General features: G+C 37.8%; 1 protein-coding gene and 1 pseudogene across 1 annotated transcript; both read right to left on the bottom strand.

Annotated features, from left to right (window-relative positions):
• Positions 1 to 95: 95 nt before the first annotated feature.
• On the bottom strand, positions 96 to 8,667 carry LOC127651630 (transmembrane protein 134-like). The gene is made up of 8 exons (XM_052137565.1): positions 8,476 to 8,667; positions 5,635 to 5,881; positions 5,470 to 5,537; positions 2,883 to 2,969; positions 1,598 to 1,674; positions 1,328 to 1,372; positions 1,095 to 1,148; positions 96 to 922 (listed from the first exon to the last, which is right to left on the bottom strand). The coding sequence occupies exons 2-8, from the start codon at positions 5,842 to 5,844 to the stop codon at positions 840 to 842; spliced, it is 624 nt and encodes a 207-aa protein (XP_051993525.1). The 5' UTR covers positions 5,845 to 5,881; positions 8,476 to 8,667; the 3' UTR covers positions 96 to 839.
• Positions 8,668 to 14,426: 5,759 nt separating this feature from the next.
• LOC127651704 (storkhead-box protein 2-like) overlaps positions 14,427 to 25,496 on the bottom strand; it is a 40,283-nt pseudogene continuing 29,213 nt past the window's right edge.

Below are 25,496 nucleotides of genomic sequence, written 5' to 3'. Positions count from 1 at the left end.
ATTTTTATACAACTTATGTTGTATAACTAATGCACTACTGTGCATAATAAAACACAGCACTAAGGTTTAAAAGCATGTTTATTGTAGTGTCATAATACAAAATTCTTAACACACAATTGTTGGATGCATAATAAAACAGTGGTTCAAAGTGTTAGTAGTGGTACTACATAAAAAGTTGAGTGATGTGCAAATCACTAATCACTGGTTAACACATCTCTCTTGATTGAAGAGGGAAGGTGTTTTAATGTGGCCTCAATAGCATATTGGATTAGTTTTCTAAAATTTATATTTTTATTCTTTTGTCATATGTTTTGTCTACATTTATTTTACTTGGCACTTTTACAAGGTTAATAATGGTGCATAATTTATAACAGAACGTTGTACATCTGTTAAACAGGCTTATTACAATGCTCCTTCTTGAATTCCAAGGACAGATTGCAACATGTTTCATTAAATTATGAACATACAGTGTAGTACAGCTAATATGAAATTTGTCAATCAATATGCAGTCTGAAGCAAAACACCTCTCAAATAAGATGAACACAGATAAAATAACATGGCTTGTGCTTTCTTATATCAAAATAAAATTTGTATATTATAGCTCTTGAAAAGTTCAAGCTTTACTGTTAGTTTTATCTGTAAAGGTTAGACCAGTGTACAGACTGGTTATAATTATTAAATTGTTTAAGAAAACCATTGCTAGTGAGACTGTAAAAATTGTCATTCTCATACTTAATTGTTTGGGATTTTGTAAAAAAAAAATATATATATTAGATCACAGGAAATGGTGGGCAGAGACAAACCAGACCACCAGTCTGGAATATGTAAAAACAAATGGTTTACTTCTCAAAGTATGGCAAATAAAAGAACTTGAATCCTCTTCGCCCCCTAACTGCACAGCTTATATAGATCACATGATACACTGTAAAAGAAAAAGAGAACAAAGAATTTGTATATAGTATATCCTTGTATTAGGTGAATTACAAAGAAAACTTCACAATTTATACTTTCATATACACTGTGTCAGTTCCAAAATCAAAATCAAGAGCCGATATTTACGGTGACAAAAACAAACTACATTATTCAGATCTTACCACCAGGAATGAAGAGAAGAAATCCAGGAACAAAGAAGATTGCACTTGAAACACCTGGAAATGTTTTTTAAAAATAAATGTGTTACATAGTTCTAGAAAACAAAATTAGCATACAACCACTTGGTGATAAACTGAATGAGTTGTATGCTAGAGCATATCTGTAGTCACATGTTGTGCAAGTCTATTACCCTTTTATCAGTATTTACAATCAATGCCAATGTGGCAGGTCTTACCTGCGTGTGGGTTTATCTGTATGACAATGCCTGTAAAGATCAAAGCTGATAGGGGAGAGAGATGGGGAAGAGATAACACATTTACTGAGCAGCTGACAATCACACTTTAATTTATCATCTGTGCTCAAGAAGAGAGTTGACAGCAGTATAAACAAAAGCACCATCATGAAGATTCAGACACAAACAATCCCAAACACCCTCCACCCCATTAGGAGATCTGTTGATCTTATTGTGATAAAGAAACAAATCACTAAGGTATGAAAGTCTCACCAACTCCAGTGATTAAGAGGAGGAATGAGGCAAGAACAACTCGTCTGTTCTTCTTCACTAGCGGGTGAGATGTCCACCTGTGATTAAACAACACAGATCAAAGAATGAGGGCAGGAAAAAATATCACACACTACATTTATGAACAGGATCACAGTGAAGTCTAAGAAAAAAAATAGCCAACTAATTGTGCATATGTACTCAGATATAGTTCTTGGACTAATTTTCCCTCTGAAGTTAGCAAAATCTGACAAAACCTTCCTTTAGGGACATTTGTAAACATCCTCATTTGGAAAAAACATTCAGAAATTAAATATGCATGTGTGTTTCCAATTATACAAACTTTTCTTGTAGTGGTAATTATCTTTATGTGAAATAGTAGAAGCCTACGGTTTGTAGTCGAGGTTGACCAATAGTAGATTTTGCTGATATGATAACTAAGGTGGTAGGAGAGGCAGATAACAGATTAATCGGCCGATAGTTTTTAATATTGATTTATAGAATCTCAAAAAAAAAAAAAGGTGCACTTTCCTTATTATGACGAGCACAGACAAGGAGTTCTAAATGTCAAAAAAGTATTGTTCAATCAAAATTCTCAAATTAATTCTTAACCAACACAAAATATGTAACTTAAGGCTAAACCCGATATGTGCTCTGTCCGGACAGGTTGAAATTTCATTGGTATGCTTTGATTTTTAAATGATTCAGCATTTAGCTTGTGGAATTATTGTCTGCACACAGAGTATAAGGAAAAATTTATTGGCTTACCGTTTATCAAGTGCTGAAACTTTGCACATTAAAAACAATCTGGAATCCTGTGTAACAATCACATTAAGTCCTTTTTGCAACCTGAACTTCTTCCGAATGTCAAATCTTTGTGACACCTGCGCTAAAAAACTAAATGCAGCGCAACGAGTTGTGAAACAACACATGTCTCAAGATGCATTTATAAATATTGACGTTCTATTAAACTTGACATGGTGTCTTAAAAAAAAAACTCTGAACTAAAGTGAGATGCAGCGCAGGGATCAAAGATGTCCGTCCAGCTCATGTTTAAATAGAAAAATTATTGAAAAACATCCCAGACACATGCAATAACACATGTCAACAACACTTTACTTACCTGCTTACCATCGGGCTCTGATCGGCTGAAGATCTTTACTGAACATGTTGAATAACCGAATAATGATTTTGTTATTCAAATAAATGTTCATGGAACGGTTAACTGAATGTCAACTATCCGTGCACATCCCTAACAGAAGTGAAGTAGTGTGTGTGTGTGTGTTACCCGCAGCAGTGGGCAGACAGCTGAGTGACAGAGCTGAGTGTGCTGAATGACCATTGAGAGCTGCAGTAGGACAGAGTAGCAGGATCACTGGAACACAAACACACAAGCAGGGCTTAACATCTAGCTTTTACAAGTACTTGTCCTTTAAACAAGTAAAACTGGTCCTTTGCTTTTTTTTTTTTAGACAGCCAATGGAATATTTCATTGCATACTGGCCTCTTTTAGTTCTCTGATTAAAAATTGTGTCACCATAACATAGCAGGCAGTGCATAATAGTCAGCATTACCTGGGAATAAAGATGGCAGTTGTTTGGTGATGACACCATAGTGTGTGTATATTTGGCCAATAATGAAATGATTTCAATTGCCAAATTTTTCAATTTAAAGCATTTGTGGCATAATATTGATACCCACAAAATTTTATTTGAACTTGCCCCTCGTTTTGTAAAAAAAAAGAATCTGGATTACATGGAGACACTTACAATGGAAGTGAATTGGGGCCAATATTTGAATGTTAAAAATACTATTTCAAAAGTATAGTCACAAGACAAAGGATATGAGTGTAAACATTATTTTAGTGTGATAAAATCACCTACTAACCTTTTTCTGTGTAAAGTTATAGCCAATTTTATAACTTCGTTACCATGGCAATGTAATGTCAACAAACCCTAAATCCCTAAAAATTACAATTTAAACATCTTTAATGTTCAAATAATACATACATTTTAACAATTCACATTGCAGCCTTGAAACTCTCCAAAAATTGGCCTCATTCAGTTCCATTGCAAGTGCCTCACAGTAACCTTGATTTTTTTTACTTCAAGTTTTTTACAACTAATATTTCTAGTAATCAACATTGTGCCACGAATGCTGTCAATTGAGCTTAACTTGTATTGAACCTGGAATATATCTTTAGCAGTTAACTGAAATAAATTCTCCATCTGAATACTCACGTAATTAATTAGGCCTAAAAAAAAATTGAGATATGCGAGATGTTACAAACCAACACAAATATTATTATAGGAGCATTTTTGCCCCCACATTTGGAATTTGTGTGGCATTTTTGTCCCATTTGTTGGCATTTTTGCCCTGAACCCTGGTTGTTTTCAGACTCTGTCAATCATTTAAAGGGGTCATGACATGAGAAACCAAATTTGCCTTGATCTTTTGGTATATAAGAGGTCTTTGTATCATTAAAACGTCCTGCAAGTTTAATATTTTAAGACGTCCTCCCCATTCTAAACGAATCATTTATTTAATCAAGCTCAAAATACAGCTCGTTCTGGATTCATGGTTAGAAGTGACGTGACGGTTAGAAGTGACGTACCAGCGTTTGCATATGACCGCCTCCAGCACAAGATAACTACGCTTTAAGCGCAAGACAACTACGCTCATTTCAGTATCGCCGTCGCCTCACAAGTGTTCAGTCGATGGACAGCGAGCTCTGACAGAGACTACTTGTGCACAGGAAAATTACGATGCCACACAGATGTGCTGTTCCTGGCTGTGGTCAAACAAAACCTCTGAATAAGCTGCCGCAAGATCCAGACGTCAGGGAAAAATGGATGCAGTTTATTTTTTGCGGACGTCCCAGTCACGGCAGTGTTAACTTAAGCGTTTGTTCTGTACATTTTAAGGATCACTGTTTTGAGAACAAATCTCAATATGATGCTGGCTTTGCCAGAAAACTGTTGCTCAAAGATAAGTCCGTGCCGACTATTCTGGGAACAAAGACGACGCAAACTGTAAGTAATCTATTTTAAACTTTAAACTACTTTTTAAAGCGCAATTTCATTCATTATGAATAATCACAGTGTTTTTACTTAGTTTACTTGCATATTGTTCTGGCTGGAGGCGTCAATAATTGATACATAGGCACTGACGTTAGCCAATCATAACAGTGGGCGTTAACACTGAAGTCTTAAATGGAAAACGCCCCCAAAACAGACTGTTTGAATCAGAGGATGAGAAACAGGGTGGGAAAAGGTCATAAATCACTAGATTTTAAAAGTTTTTCTTAAAAAAAAATATATTAATACTATAATTGCACCTAAGTGAACATAATAATACAATAAAAAAACCCATGTCATGACCCCTTTAAAATCTGCCACTTTTAAAGCTGAAGTGCATAATTTCTGTGCCACCGAACAGAATCGCTAAAATAAACGCTTGTTTTCAATCAGCTTTCTGAATAGTCAGATAGTCCTGCCTCCGACTCATGCCATTGGTTGGGTCAGTGTTATTGTAATTTTCATAGCACTAAAGAGAAAATATTTACAAACAAATGGCTTACTTGCAGTTGTCTCTGCATTCTAAGCTGGGATAAGAGAAAGTATTTTAACAGAAAAATGTTACAAACTCCAATTAGCAATTATTTGTGCAGCGATGTAGTAATCATTGGTACATTCAGCATTTTAAGGTACAAATTTGTATTCTCTAAAATTTTTTTGTTTCTTGGTTTTTGTTGGATGGCCCACACAATTGTTACATTGAGACTCTTGAGCTGAGTAAATTTTATTACATATTAATCTAATGTCCTTGCTTAACTTAAATGAGAATACTCAAAGTACACACATAAACTACCAAACCTGATTTTGAAGAAGTTATTGAAAGAAGAGTTCACAGTGCCACCTAAAGCTTCTTCATTTTCCAGGTTCTGTAGGTAACCACAAAACACAGTAAATCAGATTGCCTGAAAAAAACTCTCAGAAAAAAGTAAAACACACACGTGTTGCATAATACGAATACCTGACCTGATATTTCAGATTACTGTGTTCAGGAGTGCCAGCGGATCCAGAAGTATGACATTGTGTTTTGGTAAAAGAGAGGGGTCCGAATGTCATCTCTGCCCCACCATCTTTCTCTCTCCCCTTCCATTCATCAACATCCTCTCCAGGCACCACGCCTTCCTCCTCCTCCCCCTCTAGGACGAACGCGTCATCAATTGTAAACTGTGTCCCCATAGCTACAGGCCATCGACTGGGTGTTAACTGGCAAGCACTGTGAAGTTGATAAACATTTCAGTTTAGTTAATGACCTGCTACGGGCAGCACTTTCACTCTTTGGTTGAACTTAATTCAGTTGCAGACAGTTGTTCCACATGTTTAAAATTAGTTCTTAAAATTACTACATAGTCGCAACTCAAATAATTTGTTAAGAGGGAACCTAATTGAATTGGGTAAACCCAACAACATTTCACATGTTGAAGTAACTCAAATTAATATTTGATTTCTTTATACTGTGTACTAGCTAGAGACAGTGAATGTTAGCATGCTAAATAATACATGCTAGATGAAATCACTACAAAGTGTAGCTTGGTAACAATGCTATCGTTAGCACAGCAATTGCTCAAAGAAAGCAATAAATATCCCACTCCATACGTTTCTGTCCTCATCATAAGTTCAAGCTACACTCTTCTCCATAATAGTAACCCTCACTCTTTTTAACATTAGACATTAAACACCCATTCATTAGTGCCCGACCGATATACCGGTCAGCTGATATTAGCCTTTCGCCAATATATCAGTATCGGCGTATATGTTTACAGATATGAAAACTTTTTTCAGAACATATAATGCAGAAAAAATGCTTTAGAATTGTTGTCATTACGTAGTTTGTCCAGCAGAGCATGATCTGTCTCCATTGTTTACAGAGCTGACTCTGAACTGACAGTGGCTCTGCAGACAGGGCGAAGTTAAGCGGTGCGGAGTTGAGCGGTGTCTTCTCTGTAAGTTGCTAACTAGTTTGTGAAATACATCCTGGAAAGTTAATAAACAATGACCGCATCATTTTCCCTTTTCAATATAACTAATATAATGTTAACCTTGTCCCTGACAACCATGTCACTCATGTCTGTTTGCTGTTAGCCAGCTATAGTTTGTCAGTGCAGTCAGTAACGCAGCAGATTGAAAGGTAAACATCAGAGCATCTTTTTGCAGCTCAGTAGACAACGGTGCAGTGGTGGATTGTGTCTGTTGAGTGTTGATTTCACACTATGTTGTTACATAGTTGGTGAGACGCAATGCTGGTCCATCTTTTACTCTCTGTGACAATGAGCTTATAGCTAACTAGCTAACCACGTAGCGACTTTCATTGTTTGTCAGCTGAGTGGAAGCTAATGTGGAAACAAGTATTCACCAAACTGTTTTGTTCAGGATTCACAGTTTGGTATCCCTTTCAATTGAACAAATCCAGTCATTGCATTTACAAAATGTTATATTTAAAAGTCTGGTTTTCTACTGTTGAACGTTTTGCCTGAACTTGTTTAGCAGAATACGGTGTAACATTGGTTGGGCTCTAAAATTCATCTTTACAACATTTTTACATTTACTCTCCCTATTAATTTTAAAAGCAAATTCAGGTGATACAAAAACACAAAATATAATACTTAATTTTAACATTTACTCTCCCTATCGAGTTCCATGCAAAGCAAACTAAAACTATGTGAATTGAAACTGATTCAGTAAGCCTCACGATAGTTCATGTTCATTTTATGTGTGTACATTGCAAACTGGCAGTATAGCAAATTGGCATGTAAAATCACTTATAATGCAGAGCAATACAATTGACATTTTCCTCTCTGAATCAATTTACTGCATGCCAAATTACAATTTCCAAACTACATTTCCTTCTTTTAAAGCTTGCACACTATGGTGTTATGGGTGTATGTTTGTAAGTGACTGGTCAAAACAGAAAAGAAAATTCAGGTGATATCTTAAATAAGCAGTATGCACATCAAGGAAAACCAGTTTCCTCCATAGAAATAAAGTAGAAAGGAACCTCTTATTTGCTATGTAAGCACTTTCAGCATCCTCACATGGACAGTACTCATTTATTTCTATTTTCAGCTTAATTAAGGGACATTCTTTTGTTGGGTTTTACTAGAATTTGACATTTAACAGATCCCCATTATATAGAGGACTAGGCATGCCACTTATAAATAAATAAAATTAAGGAATTTTCAGTTGAATTAATCAAACATGATATGAATAAATAATAACTTTAAATTGTCAAGCGGAGTCATATTAAAACTGTATTTTATTAATGTTTTAAAATTTAATTTAATTCAGAAAAAGCCTTTGCAGATTACTTTTCTTCGACCTTTTGCCAAATGCTTTTTTTTATCCGTTTGTTTAAATTTATAAATTCATTTCTTAATTTGATTTTCAATTGGCACTCCAGATTCAGACTTTATTTCCGCCTCTAACTCAAAAACTCAATAAATCACACTCAGTGTGACAGAATAGTTACCATATGGAGCATGTGACTTCCCGTGTAAAACTGATTGCCCTTCCGCTTGTTCTTAAGACCAGACTTTTTACAACCCCACCAAAAAAAGTTCTCGGCTCGCATACTTATATTTCATAATTACTTGTTACAGCATTGCAGACACAATTTCATAAAAATAGAAGTTGGTTTTGTGTTTTTTCCCTCCAAGTCCAAAACCATTTGTGCAATAACAATGTAACTGAACACAAATACACGGCAAAGCAACTTCGGAGTGATTCCACGAGCGGTTTGTCCGTATATCAAAGAGTCGATCATTCCGTTATCAACACAACCGCAAAATAACAAAGGAAGAGTCCTCTACTCACTGTCGAACACTCGTGATCCTCAACAGGTACCCAGATATCTTTCTGTAATGATCCTCCTATAACTTCCCATGGATTTATCGTTCGTTAATCTGTTTAAATGTAATATATACGTGCCGCATTCAACGGCGAAGACTTGAACCTATTAAATTTGTTGGTTACAGCCGTTTCTTTTTTGTGGGTTCAGATTAAACAGGCACAAGTATCTATTGACTCTTCAGCGACTCCTGGAGGACTGGATGTTTATCGTGTTGGTCATTCTTCATGAGAAAATTCTGGATTTGGAAGTACAAATTTATTTTTAAGAGCAATTATATGTGTGTGTATATATATTATTCTAATTCGTTTGGATTGTATATTGTGATTATTATGTTTATTAAACTTTCTACTTTTAAAAGCAAAGCTTTCTTTTCTACCTAACAGATACCTAACTCAGAAATGAAAATTCTCTCATTTCATACTCTTACTCACCCTCATGTCATGCCAGATGTGTATGAATTTCTTTCTTCTGCAGACCAAAAAACAAAGCTTTCATCTCTGTTGGTTCATACAATGCAAGTGAAGCCCCCAAAGTGAAGCCCCCCAGGGCTGTGTGCTCAGTCCACTGATGTTCACTCTGCTGACTCACGACTGTGCAGCGATGCACAGCTCGAACCACATCATCGAGTTCGACGATGACACGACCGTGGTGGGTCTCATCAGCAAGAACGACGAGTCAGTATACAACTACTTATATATATTTTATATACTCCCACTTATTGTATATTGTGTATTCTATATTGTGTGTATTGTCTACTGTACATTGTATATAATTATTGTGTTGTGTAAGTATGTGTACATTTGATTTGTAAATTGTGTTGTGTAAGTATGTTGTTTATTGTAATTGGTATATGTCTCGTCACTGTCATGACTGCTATGTTGCTCGGAACTGCACACAAGAATTTCACCTACTGTTGCACTTGTGTACATGGTAGTGTGACAATAAAAGTGATTTGATTTGATTTTGATTTGATTTGATTTGATTTGAATGTGGACAAAACAAAAGAGATGGTTGTTGACTTCAGGAGAGCACAGAGTGACAACTCTCCACTGAACATCGACGGCTCCTCTGTGGAGATCGTCAAGAGCACCAAATTCCTTGGTGTTCACCTGGCGGAGAACCTCATCTGGTCCCTGAACACCAGCTCTATTACCAAGAAAGCCCAGCAGCGTCTCTACTTTCTTCGAAGGCTGAGGAAAGCACATCTCCCACCCCCCCTCCTCAGTAAACTTTAGAAGGACTATTGAGAGCATCCTGAGCAGCTGCATCACTTCCTGTTTGGGACTTGCACCGTTTCGGACCGCAAAGCCCTGCAGAGTATAGTGAGACAGCTGAGAAGATCATCGGTGTCTCTCTTCCCTTCATCAAAGCCATTTACACCAAACGCTGCATCCGCAAAGCAACCAGCATTGTGGATGACCGCACACACCCCTCACAAAAACTCTTCTCCCTCCTACCATCTGGCAAGAGGTACCGAAGCGATTCTGGCTCTCACGGCCAGACTGTGTAACAGCTTCTTCCCCCAAGCCATCAGACTCCTCAATACTAAGAGACTGGACTGACACACATACACACCACAACTTTTGCACATGTCCAGAGTTGCACTTTAATTCATTGTCACTTTATACCTGGCTGCTACCTCAATATCTGATATGTCCATAGAACACTATTTCATAGTATGTTATGTTTACATTCTGCATTTTTTAAAAGTGTCATCTTTTTGCACTACTCCGATTAGAATGTGTACTGTCTCATACTGTGCCTTTTGTCCTGTTCCTTTTGGTAATTATTGTACTGTCCGATACTTTTTGCACATGTTTGCACGTGCACTTTATGTAGGAATGTGTAAGTCTTATTTAGTCTGTGTAGTCTCAAGTGGATCTGTGTTTGTCCTATGTTTTTTTATGTAGCACCATGGTCCTGGAGGAACGTTGTCTCGTGTCGCTGTGTACTGTACTAACTGTAAATGGTTGAACGACAATAAAAACCACTTGACTTGACTTAAATGGTTACCAGATCTTTGAAAGCATAAATAGGAAGCATAAAATTAATCCATGTCTTAGGTGTGGGTGAGAAACAGATCAATATTTAAGTCCTTTTTACTGTAAATGTCCACTTTCACTTTCACATTCTTTTTTTTTTTTTTTTTTTTGCCGATTTGCATTCTTCATGCACATCGCCACCTACTGGGCAGGAAGGAGAATTATAGTAAAAAAAATAAAAATAACAATGGATGGTGATTAGACCTTGAAAGTTCCATAAAGGATAGATAGTCATAATAAAAGTAATCCATATGACTTCAGTGGTCAAAATTAATGTCTTCAAAAGCAATGGAAGCAATAGCTATGGGTGAGAAACAGAGCAATATGTATGACATTTTCACTATAATTGTTTATTTCCAGTCACTCTCCAATGCGTGTTCATGAGAGAACCCAGTTCATGCTGACTTTCGAGTGACGTACATAAGCACGTTGGCATGTTCATATGAAAGCAAAACCAATCAAGTTTGTGAACAGCGTTCTCTAGTAAATACATTGATCTGCACTTCCGGATGTATTGTGTCAGTGAGGCTGCATGAACTGGGTCCCCTCATGCACTTTTTTTTTTTTTTTACATTATTAGATTTTGACACAATCTAAATCAGTGTTTTCCAAACTTTTTGGCTATTTACCCTCCCGTGCACCTTCAGTAACTGAATGGAAAATACTGTAGGTTGGCTAACCTTGCAAGGAAATTTGCTAGTTTTTAAAAACTATCAATGAACAATTAGGCTAACCGCATTTAAAAGAACTGTAACATACACTTGAAAAACTATTCCATTTACATTTGGGAGATGCTTTTATCCAAAGTGACTTACAGTGCACTTATTACAGTGACAGTCCCCATGGAGCAACCTGGAGTTAAGTGCCTTGCACAATGACACAATGGTGGTGGCCATGGGGATCGAACCAGCGACCTTCAGATTACCAGTTATGTGCTTTAGCCCACTACGCCACCACCACTCCATTCCAAGCCTCTTTGTATCATTACAAAGCATGCTGGTGTTATAAGGAGTTGATCCCCATGACAAAAAAAGATGGATGTCGTTTGACTGAACAATCAATATCATTCAAATAAGCAGGTTCTCTGCAGTTAGGTATGAAGTGATGCTGTGAGACACCATTCATATTCATGAAAGTTGCTGGGATGAAACACACTGTACAATCCACTTGGACAGTTTATTTAATTATTAACTTATAAATTCTAAGGCAATAGATTTAAAATTAAGAACTTACAGTATTGTTTTTTTAATACTATTGTTCGAATTAAATATGTCACCGATAAATTAGGATTCAGAAAATTCAAAATATATTGAATTCATAGAGCAAATAACTGAATCAAATACAATGGATGAAGCACCTTGCAAACATAAAGTTGACAAAACGTAACAAAGATTATGTGCCAGCTGGCACCTTAGACAACTCTGGCATTATTCAATATATTAAAGAAGGACGGGAATTGAAATTTAAATGGACGGTCATGAGGGTAAGGCAGTTTGTGTAGTGGAGTGCATGCAGAACCAACAACAGGTAAAAGTGGGAAAGAGGTGGTGGACAGAGGAAGATCTCACTAACCCCTATAAAAAGCATTCTAGAGATATAAAAAGTATGACTTCTCCAAAAAAGTGGTCTACAATAAAAAATAAATAAATAAACAAAGGTGAGGAGTCTGCCTTTATTCAAAGGAGTTTATTGCAATTGTAGTAACTGTTTTTTCCTTCACTCAAATGTATAAACAGCTATTTATTCTCTTTCCTTAATATCTGTAACTGCATGTAAATGAACATGCACTTCTAATGCTAATTAAGTTTGTCATCTTTTGTCTTAATGTTCTCAGTTGCCCAGATCCCTTTCATTTAACGATTTATGGCTGTCAGGGTTTGATCACCCTAGTGATGTGGCAAATCCAAGATATGGACAATTGCTAATCATGATAATAAGGCCAATTGGGTGATGTTAAAGTAATATTCTGGGTTCAATACATGTTAAGCTCAATCAACAGCAATTGTAGCATAATGCATAATGCTGTGATTACCACAAAAAAGTATTTCGACTCATCCCTCATTTTCTAAAAAAAATATAAAATAAAAGGTTACAGGAGGTTACAGTGAGGCACTTAAAATGGAAGTGAATGGTATTTTATATAACTGTATAAATTATTTGAGCTGTAATGTTGTTTAAATTAAAATTTTTACAGTCATTTTTTAAGATTGGCTATAATTTTACACAGAAAAGTTTAGTAATCAGTATTATCACACTAAAAACATGTTTACATGCATATTGTTTATGTCTTGTAACTATACTTTTGAAAACACGAGTATTTTAACATTCAAAACTAGGCCCCCATTCAGTTCCATTGTAAGTGCCTCACTGTAATCAATTGTAATCCATTCTGTCATTTTTAACAGGATACTTAAGTGTAATATTCCATTCAGTCTTATTTTACTGGACATTTTTCACATTTTCATAAAGATGTTCATAAACCTGCCAAGAAAAGGTTAGGAGCTGCTACCTATTTGTTGTGTAAAATAAAATAATGTATTTTTTTGGTATTTCACTGCAAAGAAGATTATGCACGGAGTAATAAAATGTTTTTAAATGTATTGTACCATTTATCATTTTAAATTAATAGGCTGATCTTGATCTGATGGCTTTATTTATGTCGTGCGTCCATCTGAACATACAGTTTTAAGATCCATCAGGTTGAACAATGTGGCAAGTACTACCGTGGCCCAGGGGTGCACAACAGAACGAAATAAGCAAAGCAAATAAAAGTTGAAAACACAACTAAATTAAGCCGCATACGATATAAGGCACGATAAAATTAAGCCGCAACTCCCAACATCAGGAATTGAAGGCTCATTTGTGTGTGTGTGTGTGTGTGTGTGTGCGTTATGGCTTAATATTGTTGTGTTGTGGATTTTTTTAAATTTTTTTTAGCCGTGGCTTAATTTCTTCGAGTTGTGGCCAAATTTCAATGTTTATTTCCGTTGTACCGTTTTTCTTTGTGTTGTCGCTTAATTTCGTTAATTCGTGACTTACTATTGTTGTGCTGTGGCTTTTTCGTTGTGTTTAGGCTTAGGCTACATTTGTTGCGATGTGGTTAATTTCCATTGATATTTTAGCTTTATTTGCTTAGCTAATGCTGTGCAATTACCGTTTAAACGTCAAAGAATGGGGAAAAAAGCCATCAAGAAACAACATCGGCATATCTGACTAATTTCATTATGCCCGCGAGATGACAAAAAATATTGAATCTTTTATCCATATGTGTGTTTAACTACAGTGTAATGGCTACTCTTTAAATTGTTATATCATGTCAGGACACTAGATGGCGGTATGCTACAACAATACACCAAGGTATACAATTTTGAACTTCATCCAGTTATAACGGGTAGCCTATTATTTAGATATTATTGATTCAATTTTTCAGGAATCCAGAAAGTTCATTTCTGTGCCTGAAATTTTAGGTTATGATTCAGAGAATGATGAAGTGTGTTCAACCTGTAATTAACTGGAGTCCTCCAAAGGAAATTTAATGTACTATGAAATAATTCCATGTACAGTATTTATCACAGAGGAATGTCAGAATTTCACAAAAATCCATCACAGAATTGCTTTAGAATCACTTTTGTATTTAGGGTGTTCATCTTGCATGCCAATAGATTTCCATTATAGATATAAAACAGTCCACACAACAATATGCTGTTTAGTTAATATTAACCTAATCATAATAATGATGATTTAATAGGTGCCAACCTGTATTTTAGAATGTATTGATTACTTTTTTTAATGCATAATAGGGCCGATTTGATAACTTTCAGACATTCCACTGAAAGGTTTCAAGACACAAGAATTTTAAACATATAACGAAACATGTTATTTTATTGTCTTAAAAAGTAACACAATCTCCCAGCTGGGTTTATCACATACACTACCACAACGATGAAACACCATTACTACACAAATAGGGACTTCTTTTCAAATATTATAGACATTACAAAAAGATCCCTTGTTCCTTTAAGTTTCTTTTGAAGTAATACTAAGCATGGCAGATTGATTTCATTTACAGTGTGATACTGTACACTGTCACCATTTAGAAACAATGTTGTCTGATGTGGTTCTAAAATCCATAATGTTAAGGGAAGACATTTCATGGTCATTTTTATTTTATATGAAATATTTTACAATATAAACAAAGCATCTGTCTTGGATGGACTTAACAGCAACCAGAGGCCAGGCATTCAGTGCAAACATTATTTTTACAAGGCAGTCTTGGCTGCATTTCTCCCTTTTGTCTATCAAAAACTAAATTAAAAAAATGGAGGAGAGGGTTGAAATTATAACAAAAGTTCACCAAATTAGACAGAAGACCAAAATGCATCCTCTGACAGAGCCTTACCCAATAGAAGTCATGTTTTTTTTATTGATGCCAATCAGAAAATCATTCAAACACTAAAGTGATTTCAACAGACAGTAGAGGTGTATACTTCACTAAACTGAAATATACTTCTGGACTTAAATCAGTTATTAAAAGTAAAGCTCTGTCACAATGAACTGAGAAAGAATCTTTTTCAGAGCTGACATGTTATGAAGTGCCTACTTGGTCTAATGTTAATCTCAGATGTGCATTTATGATGTCACCACTGAATCTACGAGGCTCTTGTCTTTCATACAATCTTCATCCCACCTCCAACTACAGGGTCTAAGAGGCTGTTTGGACCCTAACCACTGACATGTCAATAATTGGGTGGGAAACTGAAAGCAATACTATTGCTAACAAGAAGGCAGGCCATTGTAGGAGTTTACACAGCAAGTTAACTATTTTCTATTTGGACAAAACTGGTGGAATGCAAGAAAGCCTATGTGATTCAATCTGAAATCAGTTGAGGCGCCTTTTTATGTCTTATTATATCTCATATTATCTGGAGTGTAGAACGTATATGCATCCCTTTCCACACTGAGCTTGAAGTCATGAACTTGATAAACAGATATTCATGTAAAGAGGACAGCAGAGAACTAAAAATGCCTGCTTACACAAACTGGAGGGGAAAAATAAAACGGCAATGTTTTGTTGATGTGGTGCTTGACAGATTTATACACAACTTGCAAATAAGTAAAAGACACTTCTGTCAAAAAACTGAGGAAAATTGAGTTGAAACTACAGCACTTAATACTGATTATTTTAGAATAAGTCCTCTTAGTTACAATGTCCACCGCTCCTTGTCAACATTCACAGAGAAGAGGCAAATAGCACTGTGTTCCACAGGCAAAGAATCAAAATCTGTACACGTCCCTACCTTGTTGTTACACAGGTGGTGGAGGTAGCTAGTTATGTGCATGTATGTGGGGTTTAGGGTAGTTTGCATCGATGATTGTACGTGTGTGTGGATAATATTAGAGTAAAACGGAGTGAGCTGAAAGTGGTGAACGTCTTTGATTCAAACACATCAGCATGTCCACCTGAACACTCATCCAAAAGCAATGAAACCATGGAGGACATGGGCAAAGAAACAAATAAAATGTAAAAAAAAAAATCATCACATATTAGCACCAATGGATTTGACATGAGTTCTGCTCTTTTTCCCAATCCACTCACTGCCAGAAGGGAAAAGACCATTCGTTCTGGTGCGCTTTTGAGATGACATACCAAAACATTCAAAGCCATAGTCCAAATGTTTAAAGCAAAGATTTTAATATTTAATTCAATCTTGGGAAAAATGGCTTTTGCTCATGGATCTGAGTGTTATGTACCACAAGGCAGGTCAAAATGTATGATAATCCATGTTGACCTCTGACATTGAAAATGAATGATACTTAACAGTTGAGCAAAGTATTTGTTCATACTTTCATAGAATGATCTGTTCCAACCTTAAAGAAACATTAACTGAAAACATGAGAAGATTGTGAATATGCATGTATGTGTATACATATGTGTTGGCTGTGGTGAAATTTGAAACCAGATCAGCTGTCGACCATACTTTTGTTCAGGTAAGGGACATAGTTTGAGTCATGGTCAACAACAGCTAATTTCCCAAGCAAAATCAATAAGAACCTGTTGAAAATAGAACATCACTGTGGTTTGGATTGAACTCAAGTATGAAAATATTAGAAAATAAAGGTTTTATCAGAGCAGCAAAAGGGCCGAGTCTCTGAATCCCACTGGCCCAAAGGAAGAGAACTTCATGACCTTTCCATGGAGCATTATGGATGGACACAACACCCATGTTCCCGCCATTGTGTTTTCCAACATCCTCCCCTTTCACAACAACAAATAGAGCCATCAAGCTACACAGAAGACAAGCATGTTTCCAAACCAACAATGACATCCAAAAATGTCCTAGTTCATAAGTCTGGTGTAAAACGTCCACCTGATTTTTTTTTTATTTTTATTTCTAAAGGGAATAAAATATATATAAAAAATAACCTGCACATTGAATTAAATTTATGCGTAAGCATGATTCAATTTAAATAATTAAAATGTTTGTCTACCATGAGCGTGTTTTATTCCCTTAAGGAACAAAAGGATCTAAACGATGACTGATGTTTTTCCTCTTCTTAGGAGAGTAACTATTCATGACCTGAGATTAAATATGGATATAAACTTTAATGAAACAGGTAAATCGATTAAGTAATGTAAAGTTGCACACAAAGTACATGAATGGGTAAAAAAAAAAAAAAATCCTTTCATTTCAGATTGAGATCTTTTTCCCAGTAATTATTCTATGTATTGTTTTTAATAAGCATGTGAGTATGATTCTCATTGTTTCACCAATGTAGCTAATAGTGTCATGACAAATAGGTTTATTTTTAGGAACATTATACAACTTTATGAATCATGAATTAAATAATGCTCAGATAAAGAGCTTTTACGTTTCATTTAAAAAAAAAAAAAAAAAAAAAACTGTATACCAATATATCAAATCATTATTTTTAATACAATAGACCAGCACATCAGCATCTATTTCTTAATGCGTGCAAACCTATCCATTGCCAGAATGATCTAATCTGAAATGACAAAAAAAAAAAAGAAAAGATTATCCTGAAAATAAAACATTGTTAAATTACCAGTTACTTCAAGACTATTTTGAACATAACGGTTGTTTCCGACAGGAAAATTTCCTGATTAATTGCTTGTTAAGATTAATCCTATGATGAGAAATGTACTTTTTGATTCTTCCCCTTTTTTTTCTTCTTTCACTGTGACCTTCTTGTATGCTGTGGGAACAGTCTTTGGAAGCCATGCCTGTGGGTTTAACAGTCCCCGTGTAGCCGAGGTGGAGGGAGTCACCCAACCTCCTGCACTGAGGCACCCCAACATTGCAGATAACCCTGACCCTACATCACCCCAGGTGTGCCCATGTCAGACGCTGGTGATTGAGGCAAGGCAGTTAGGGGATTTCTGCAGTTTCTCAGGTTGTGTGGTAGGGGGCTCTGGGATTGCACGGAAGCTGAAAGGGGGGCCGAAGCTGGTGGTACCCATGTGGCCTGGACTTAGGGCCGGATTCTGTCGGCGGTTGCTCTCCACTATGCTTGAGGTGTTGGACGCCAGGCTCTCCCGTGTGCTGAGAAAGTGGTGGAGGAGGGAAATGACCAGAGAGAAAGAGACAGAGAGAGAAAGAAACAAGATAAATCCAAAGGGGGAAAAGGTCAAGTTAAAAAAACTGTTACAGGAAAGGAAGTATGAGAATTGAAAGAGAGAAGTCAGGTCACTGATAAGAATACATTTGAAGCATACAAAAACATTTCAGCTATTTTAAGATCCCAGTAGATCAAAACGGTAGTTTTGTGGATTTTAGTCCATGTGTGTTTGCTTTGAGGCCATCTCCATGCTAGTGTAATCTTAAGTCTTGACAATATACACTATTTGCAGATACTTATTTAAAATGCAGTCTTTATCTTCTAGGAAAATAGACCAAAAATATTGATGACTCATCTTGCACTACACAGATTTATGTCCAATCAGATGCGCTCTAAAATGAGAAAGTCCCTTCCCTTACAAATGACAAGTAGCATTATGGTTCACTGATTGAACATAACTAAAATGTATTGGCTAGGTAAAAAAAATAGCTTCCTTCGACATGTCCTGTCCAAACGTTCTGTTTATAAAAAAAATGTCAACACAGGAAATTTTGCTCATCAAGTGATTTCACTGAACCTTTAAATTGTCACACAAGTCTGCATAAAGAAAAATATACACAGCCTCACCCTTGCCAACATGGTTATACTCTTTTTCGAAGGATTGTTGTGCATACAGCCAGCCATATAAGAGCTAGATTTAATGCAGTGGTTAAACTCACTGTAATTAACAGTAGTTAGAGATGTGCAGAGATTTTTTTTTTCTTTTCTTTTTTGCATGTCCCAATATGTGTAACTGCATTACTACTTTACATCAATCACAAACTAAATTGTGTCTAAGCACAAGAGCTATGCTAGTGTTTTTCCAGGAGCTGTGGAATGACATCATCGCTAATGTGATGAGTCATCCAGAAAATGGTGAATGATTTGTGTGTGTGTGTGTGTAAGTGTAAGTGAAAAAGGGGTGCTGGGGTCTTAAAAGAAGAGACTCATTAACATTTTGGGGCTACTAATTCAGAAACAAACACTAGACTCTAAAATGTCTAGTGTGCTAATTTGGCAGACAGAGCCAATCCAACTTTTTTTTGTGAAACTTCTGTAATCATTTACTCAACCTCATGTTCCATGGAACACAAAGAGAAGTTTAGCAAAATGTTTTTAATTGCTTCCCTCCATTCAGTGAATGTAGATGGGGACCAAATGCTGTCAAGCTCCAAAAAGGACAAAAAAGCAACATTAAATTTTCATAATAGTAGTCCACATGACTCATGCATGGCTATATTCCAAGTCCTCCTTAGCTATGCAATATCTTTTGACTGTCATGGTCACCAACCACTTTCATTGTATGGAAAAGATCAGCTTGATAATTCTGCTATAAATAACTCCTTTTCCACAGAAGAAAGACTGTCATATAGGTTTTGAAAGACATGAGGGTGAGGGTATGTTTTGCATTACATTTTTGATTAAACTATTCCTTTAAAGAGTCTCCAAACTTCTGTGGGATGTGGCTGAGGCCCAACATTATTCATTATTATTTATCATCAGTACAAAGCACATATATACAAAGGACAATAGAATACATTGTATTACACACATTTCAATTTACATATCTTCCAATCAAACAAAAATATTTTTTTATGCAATAGTATGACTATTCTTTTCAAACCTTATCTTATTACATATTACAATACAAAAATAACAAATCAAAAAATCAGTTCAGAGAGAGCAAGGCTTGCTATGAAATTCAGTATGGAGCTTGCCACTCTAGATCTAGCATATCTGTCAAAGAATGAGGTCAGAAGTTCATGGGAATCATTTCAAAATATTAAAACAGCCCAAACCCCTGCACATTTACAGATTCCTGGATTAGCAAGTGCAGCTAAAAACACAAATGTGCACTATTGTAAGGCGTAAAGGTAGCATGTGCAAAATTTGTAGGCTCCCTCAGTTATTCTACCCCTGCCATATCCCTCTGAATGAGTCATACAGACCCAAGGGGTCTATTTTTAGCAGCTGAAAAAAGTTCTCACCCTCTCGCACATAAAGGGCTTCTGCTAACACATACCTTGTCAAAGAAAAAGGGGGAGAAACAAAGCTATACATAGCATTGCATATGCTATGGTGGCATTCAGTGGTGTAAGATAAGGCCCCCATGGCAACTGTGTGCTTCAACTCAAGCATTTATTGGACTTAATTTACTAAACCATTAAAGAGCGTTGGAATAATTGTAATACAACATATTAAAACAAAAGAAATGTCCTATGGGGAGGAGGGAGGTGACATTTCAGTACTACATTTTTGAGCTGTTAGAAAAAAGTTGATTCAAGCGGTTTCATTTTTTTTTATTGAGCTGTTATACATTGGTGGTGTCCGAAAGTAGAACTTTGCTGCTTTCAGAGGCTGTATACTGAGGTAGGAAGGGATCAAGGCATGTCTGAATCCAATATTTGTTTCATATCCTGTCTACTGAGATGCCTTCATCTGGTCAGGTTTTGAAGGCAACATAAATCCAGCCTTCGATGCCTTTATTTTTTCCAAAATCCTGCATGTGTGATGTGCCGGTTGGTTAAAAGAACAAACATGCCATCTAATGGAGATGGTTTTTTAATTTTTGCTTGGCTGTCTAAAGCTCACATGAATTATCTTTAGACATGAGGTTATGCTGCCTTGGAAGACTGTCCAACACCATCCTTACGGGGTGTCTTCATATGCAAACCGCTGCTTGTGAAGTCATTCACTGACTGAGAACTGAGGTACAAAGGCAGCTGCCTTTGCTTTTGGATGCAGCCACTGTAGCTCATTGCTTTTTATATCCTTATTAATTTAGTCTCATGACTTCTGTAATAAGATGATTTAAACATTTTATGACAAAGGTCCTCAAACCTGATCCTGGAGATCTACCTTCTTCCACAATATAGGTCTAACCCAACTCTAACACAGCAGTTTATGATTATCAAGTGAACCCCCAAACCTTGATTAACTGTATCAGGTGTATTTGGTAAGAGTTGGAGCTAAACTAGAAGGTAGATCTTCCGGACCAGTATATTGTATCCCTTATCTAAGGTATACCGAAAACTCTCTTTCAGGTCTAATAGCTAGCTGTAGCAATGCAGCTACAATTAGGTTGACAATATATATTCATTATAGGTGTAGACCTCGAGTAATACATTAAGTATTATTATTATAATATCCACAACCTTCTGTTTATGGTGTAAATACTTACCGAGGGGAGTTAAACCCACTGTCTACTGTCACACTACTGCTGTCCATGCTGTCCAGCCGTGCTGAGTGAGCAGACTTTTGGCTGTTATTAGTCTCGCTCTCCTTAGGGCTAAGCAGAGTCAAGTTGTTCTCAAACTTCCGCTGAAGATCTCGCTCTTTCTCCCGTTCTAGCAACCACTGCATGGTCCCTCCTCCTCCGCTGCCACCCTCTCCACCCCCTGCCCGCCCTTTTGCCTCTGTCGGGGCTGCCTCTTTGCAGGAGGACTCCTCCACCTCCTCCTCCTCATCATCATCATCGGACACGTTGTAATAGTCAAAAGCAGCCTCAGATGTTGAGGGAGCACCTTGTTCTGTGCCTATAGGTACTGGGGCAGAAGCAGACAAAGGGGTGGAGTTGGGCGGCTGTTGGGTCTCCAGAGTATCAAGGACCTCGGATGATTTCATGTGAGGAGTCTTACGCAAAGTGCCTGACTTTGAGTAGCCACTGTCCACATAGCTCACAGTCAAAACATTGTGTGGTGGTTTGAACAAAGTGTCTTTGCTGAAAATCTCTTTCCGTTTGTCAACCCCACCACCAGTGTTACCACTACCTCCCCCACCCCCTGGGTCAGTATTGTGTTGATGTTGTATCGAACGTCCATTGGGCATAGGCTCAGGTGTCTGGCTTGGCGTGGGTTTGCCAGAACCATTGTGCCCCTTGGGGGAGGAGTCCTCTTTGTACTCCATAGGGTGCGGAGAGGTCAGGTGCGGTGTCTGTCGGTCAGCAGGAGAGCCCTTACAGATTCCGTCAGATGGAGTTAATGTGTCATGGTCAGATTTGCTCAGAGTCAGTGGGGCAGTAAGGATTGTTTCATTCGATGTATTGCACTGGAAGTAGTCATCAGCCAAAGGCTTTGGCGACAGGGCCTTCATGTCACTGTAGGCTGGCAGGCTGTCCCTGCTTTTGTTCCGTTCGAGAGGGCTACAGAGCCTTGATTCATCCAGACTCAATTTGCCCATATCATGTACCGACATTTCAGAGCTGAACTTGGCAGCAGAAAACATTATGTAGTGTGGGGCCTTTTGTGAGGAGGCCCTCAGCGTCCCATCATCGGTATAATAACGGCTTCTGTCATCAGGACTGCGGTCATAATTCTCAGTCATGACCAGTGTAGAGCTCCCACCTCCCAGTGGGCCCTTGGAGTTGTCCATAGAACGCGATCGCTCCTTAGACTTATCAGGCCGCTCGCTGCGTGACTTTCGGTCCTGTGTGTGGCTGTGGCTACGGTGCACCTTTGAATGTGATGTCCCACGTGAAGGCTCTGGGAAAGGCATCTCTGTCCGCCTCTTTGCAAGCTCCCCTGATACATCCCACTCTGGGGTAACAGGAAAGTGTGACTCAGCAATGTTGGGGTTGCTGTGAACAATGTAGGCACCACCACTTCTGCGTTCCACCGTGTACATTCCCTCTCTTGGCGAGCGTACCAGTGAGTGACTGAAAAAACGGTAGTCCCTCTCCAAGCCTACTGCAGGCAGGTCCAGATTAGAGCCCTCCGAGGGGTCTCCTCGAGAAGCCCGCGTTTTGCTGTGTGAGCGTGACTTCCCATGCGGCACACGTCGGTGGCCTCGGCTGCGGCGACTGCGGGCACTGTGCTGTGCAGATGAGCTGGCCTTGTTGCGCTGAGCACGTTCCTCTTCCAGCCGCTTCATGACAGCCGTATGACGGGCCACATTCTCTACAGTCAGGTCTGGGTTGATACGGCGGATGATTTCCATCTCCACCTCACGAGGGATTGCTGCAGATGATGGCGTGTCCTCATCCCTCAGGGGCCACTCTTCTGGAGGAAACTGTGCTGAAAAGGTGGCCAGCTGTTTGGTCTTGTCCTTCTTGAAACTCAAGCGGAATAGCTTCAGCCCAAACTTCTTTGACTGCCTCTCGCTGCTGCCTCCACCAGTGCCCTCCTTTTTCTTGGTTAGTGTGTCTGTCTTGTAAGAAAAAGTGGCGGTCATGGTCTTGCTCTTGTCTGTGGGGTCAGGGGGGTGCTGAATGGCAGTTGGAGGGGTGGGGGTTGTGGGTATGAAGGGGGATCTCCTTTGGGTTCTTTTGGGGACTTCCTTTGAATTGTGGAGGAATGTATGCTGGGCACCTCATCACGATATGCATTATAGGATTCGCAGTGGTTCTTAGGGTTTGGTCTTTCTCGCACACAGCCAGAGGTGGAGGGAGTGATGGTTCCAGATTGTGTTGAGGTGCATTGCTGTTGAGGTGGAGGCTGTTGCTGTGGTTGAAGCGGTTGTTGTTGCTGTCGTTCTGGATGCCTCTCGTCCACGTGGTACCACTTGCTGTTGGTACGGATGAGGGAGGGGGTGACGAAGTAGGTCTGTGGAGTAACAATGAAGTAACCTTCTGGCGTGGGGTAGATCTTCCTCTCCCGTACCAACATGTTAAGCGTGTGCCGCAGGATCTCTGGGCTCGGAGTGGGTACACCTGAAGAATATACAATCTCATGTAAGTTTCATAATACATTTGATAATACCAAACTAATACTAGTGCTGACTCAACTTTTTGTATTTGGGTAAACTTTGTTAAATGTTAATCATCAATCTTCAATCATCAATACTAATGACTTTTTAATTATATTCTGAGCCAAAATAATAGCTCAACAGGGAGACATTTTGAAAAATAGAATGCAGAGTGGGAAAAAGAGTTGAGGGGGGGGAAAAGCAGCAGATTAGTGGGTTCATGTTGATGTCAGCATTATCCAGAACAGCTCTGACCTGCCAAAAGTAGGATTAACCATGAGTAGGTGTGATCACACAAATAACAACAGAAGGGCAATCAAAAGAAGTGTTGTATATTTGTTGATATACGTTACCACCAATCATACCAGACCAGGCATTACCTCATCTTTCATCATCACGTCTATAAGCCTCTAAATGTAACAACATGCCAAAAAGTGCTATTGTGTGAATTAAGATTAACTCATATTATTTTTTTTAAAACATACTGTGAAAACATCATAGTATTAAATATGAAAGATCTAAAACATTAAAACCAATAAAATGTATATGAAAATTCACAGTCCAATGTAACTTGACATTTTTTAGGGTATCCTAGCAAAAGGTAGACAGTTTCAAATAAGCTCTACAAAGCACAATTGGACAAGAGTTCAGTGCTGTGGATGTTTTGGTGAGTTTAATATTACTTACACAAACTAAGTGAACATGGCCTGTACACTCACAGACAATTATCATTAACAGTAGACTGTGCTATATGGTACATGGTCTCCTGCATTGCACTCCAGTCCTCACTTTACCCAAATCAGCTTTTCAACACTCTCAATTACAGAGACACACTCACACATGCACACACACAACTGATAAAGGAGCAGATAAGCTGTAACTACTCAGTGTTAATGGTTGCCTGCTATTACATCATACTGTGGTAGTTGCCATACCAACATGACACAACTCAGTGACTCTGTTCTTTTCTTTTTTTACTCCTTGTTTAAGGGAAGGCAGAAAGACCCCCTATTCAGGTGAACTTTGCACACTTAGCTCTTTGACTGGTTTCTCTCAACACAGCAAGGCAATGTAAGGTGTACAATAGAAAATCATGTCTTAAAAAGCAAACAGCTTTGGACATTCCTTCTATTGTTAGTACAATGAAAACTCACTCAGCTTTTTCCCACTGGGAAACTCCCTCTTCTCTATCCAAAGCCATCACCTGTTATTTCCACCTTTACCAAACAATTTAATTAAGCAAGGTGAGAAAATATATTTGGATTGTCTGCTCTGAAACAGTCACAACTAACATTCATAACCAATTAAAAAATAATAATATATTATATTATGTTCTAAAAATATTGGTTTTTGATCCTTCAGTTAGTGGCTCTTGTGACTTCAAAATGAAAATTCTTTGTCATTCATGTTTTGTTTTTGTTTTTTTATCCCCTATTCTCTCCAATTTTGGCATGCCCAAATCCCACTACTTACTAGGACCTCGTGGTGGCGCAGTTACTCACCACAATCCGGGTGACGCAGGACAAGTCTCAGTTACCTCCACTTCTGAGAGAGTCAATCCACGCATCTTATCCCATGGCTTGGTGTGCATGACACCACGGAGACTCACAGCATGTGGAGGCTCATATTATTCTATTCAAACT

The sequence above is a fragment of the Xyrauchen texanus genome, chromosome 11 (assembly GCF_025860055.1).
Source record: "Xyrauchen texanus isolate HMW12.3.18 chromosome 11, RBS_HiC_50CHRs, whole genome shotgun sequence".
NCBI lineage: Eukaryota > Metazoa > Chordata > Actinopteri > Cypriniformes > Catostomidae > Xyrauchen > Xyrauchen texanus.
The sequence above is the reverse complement of the archived record's forward strand: the minus strand, read 5'-3'. Positions and strand labels throughout refer to the sequence as shown.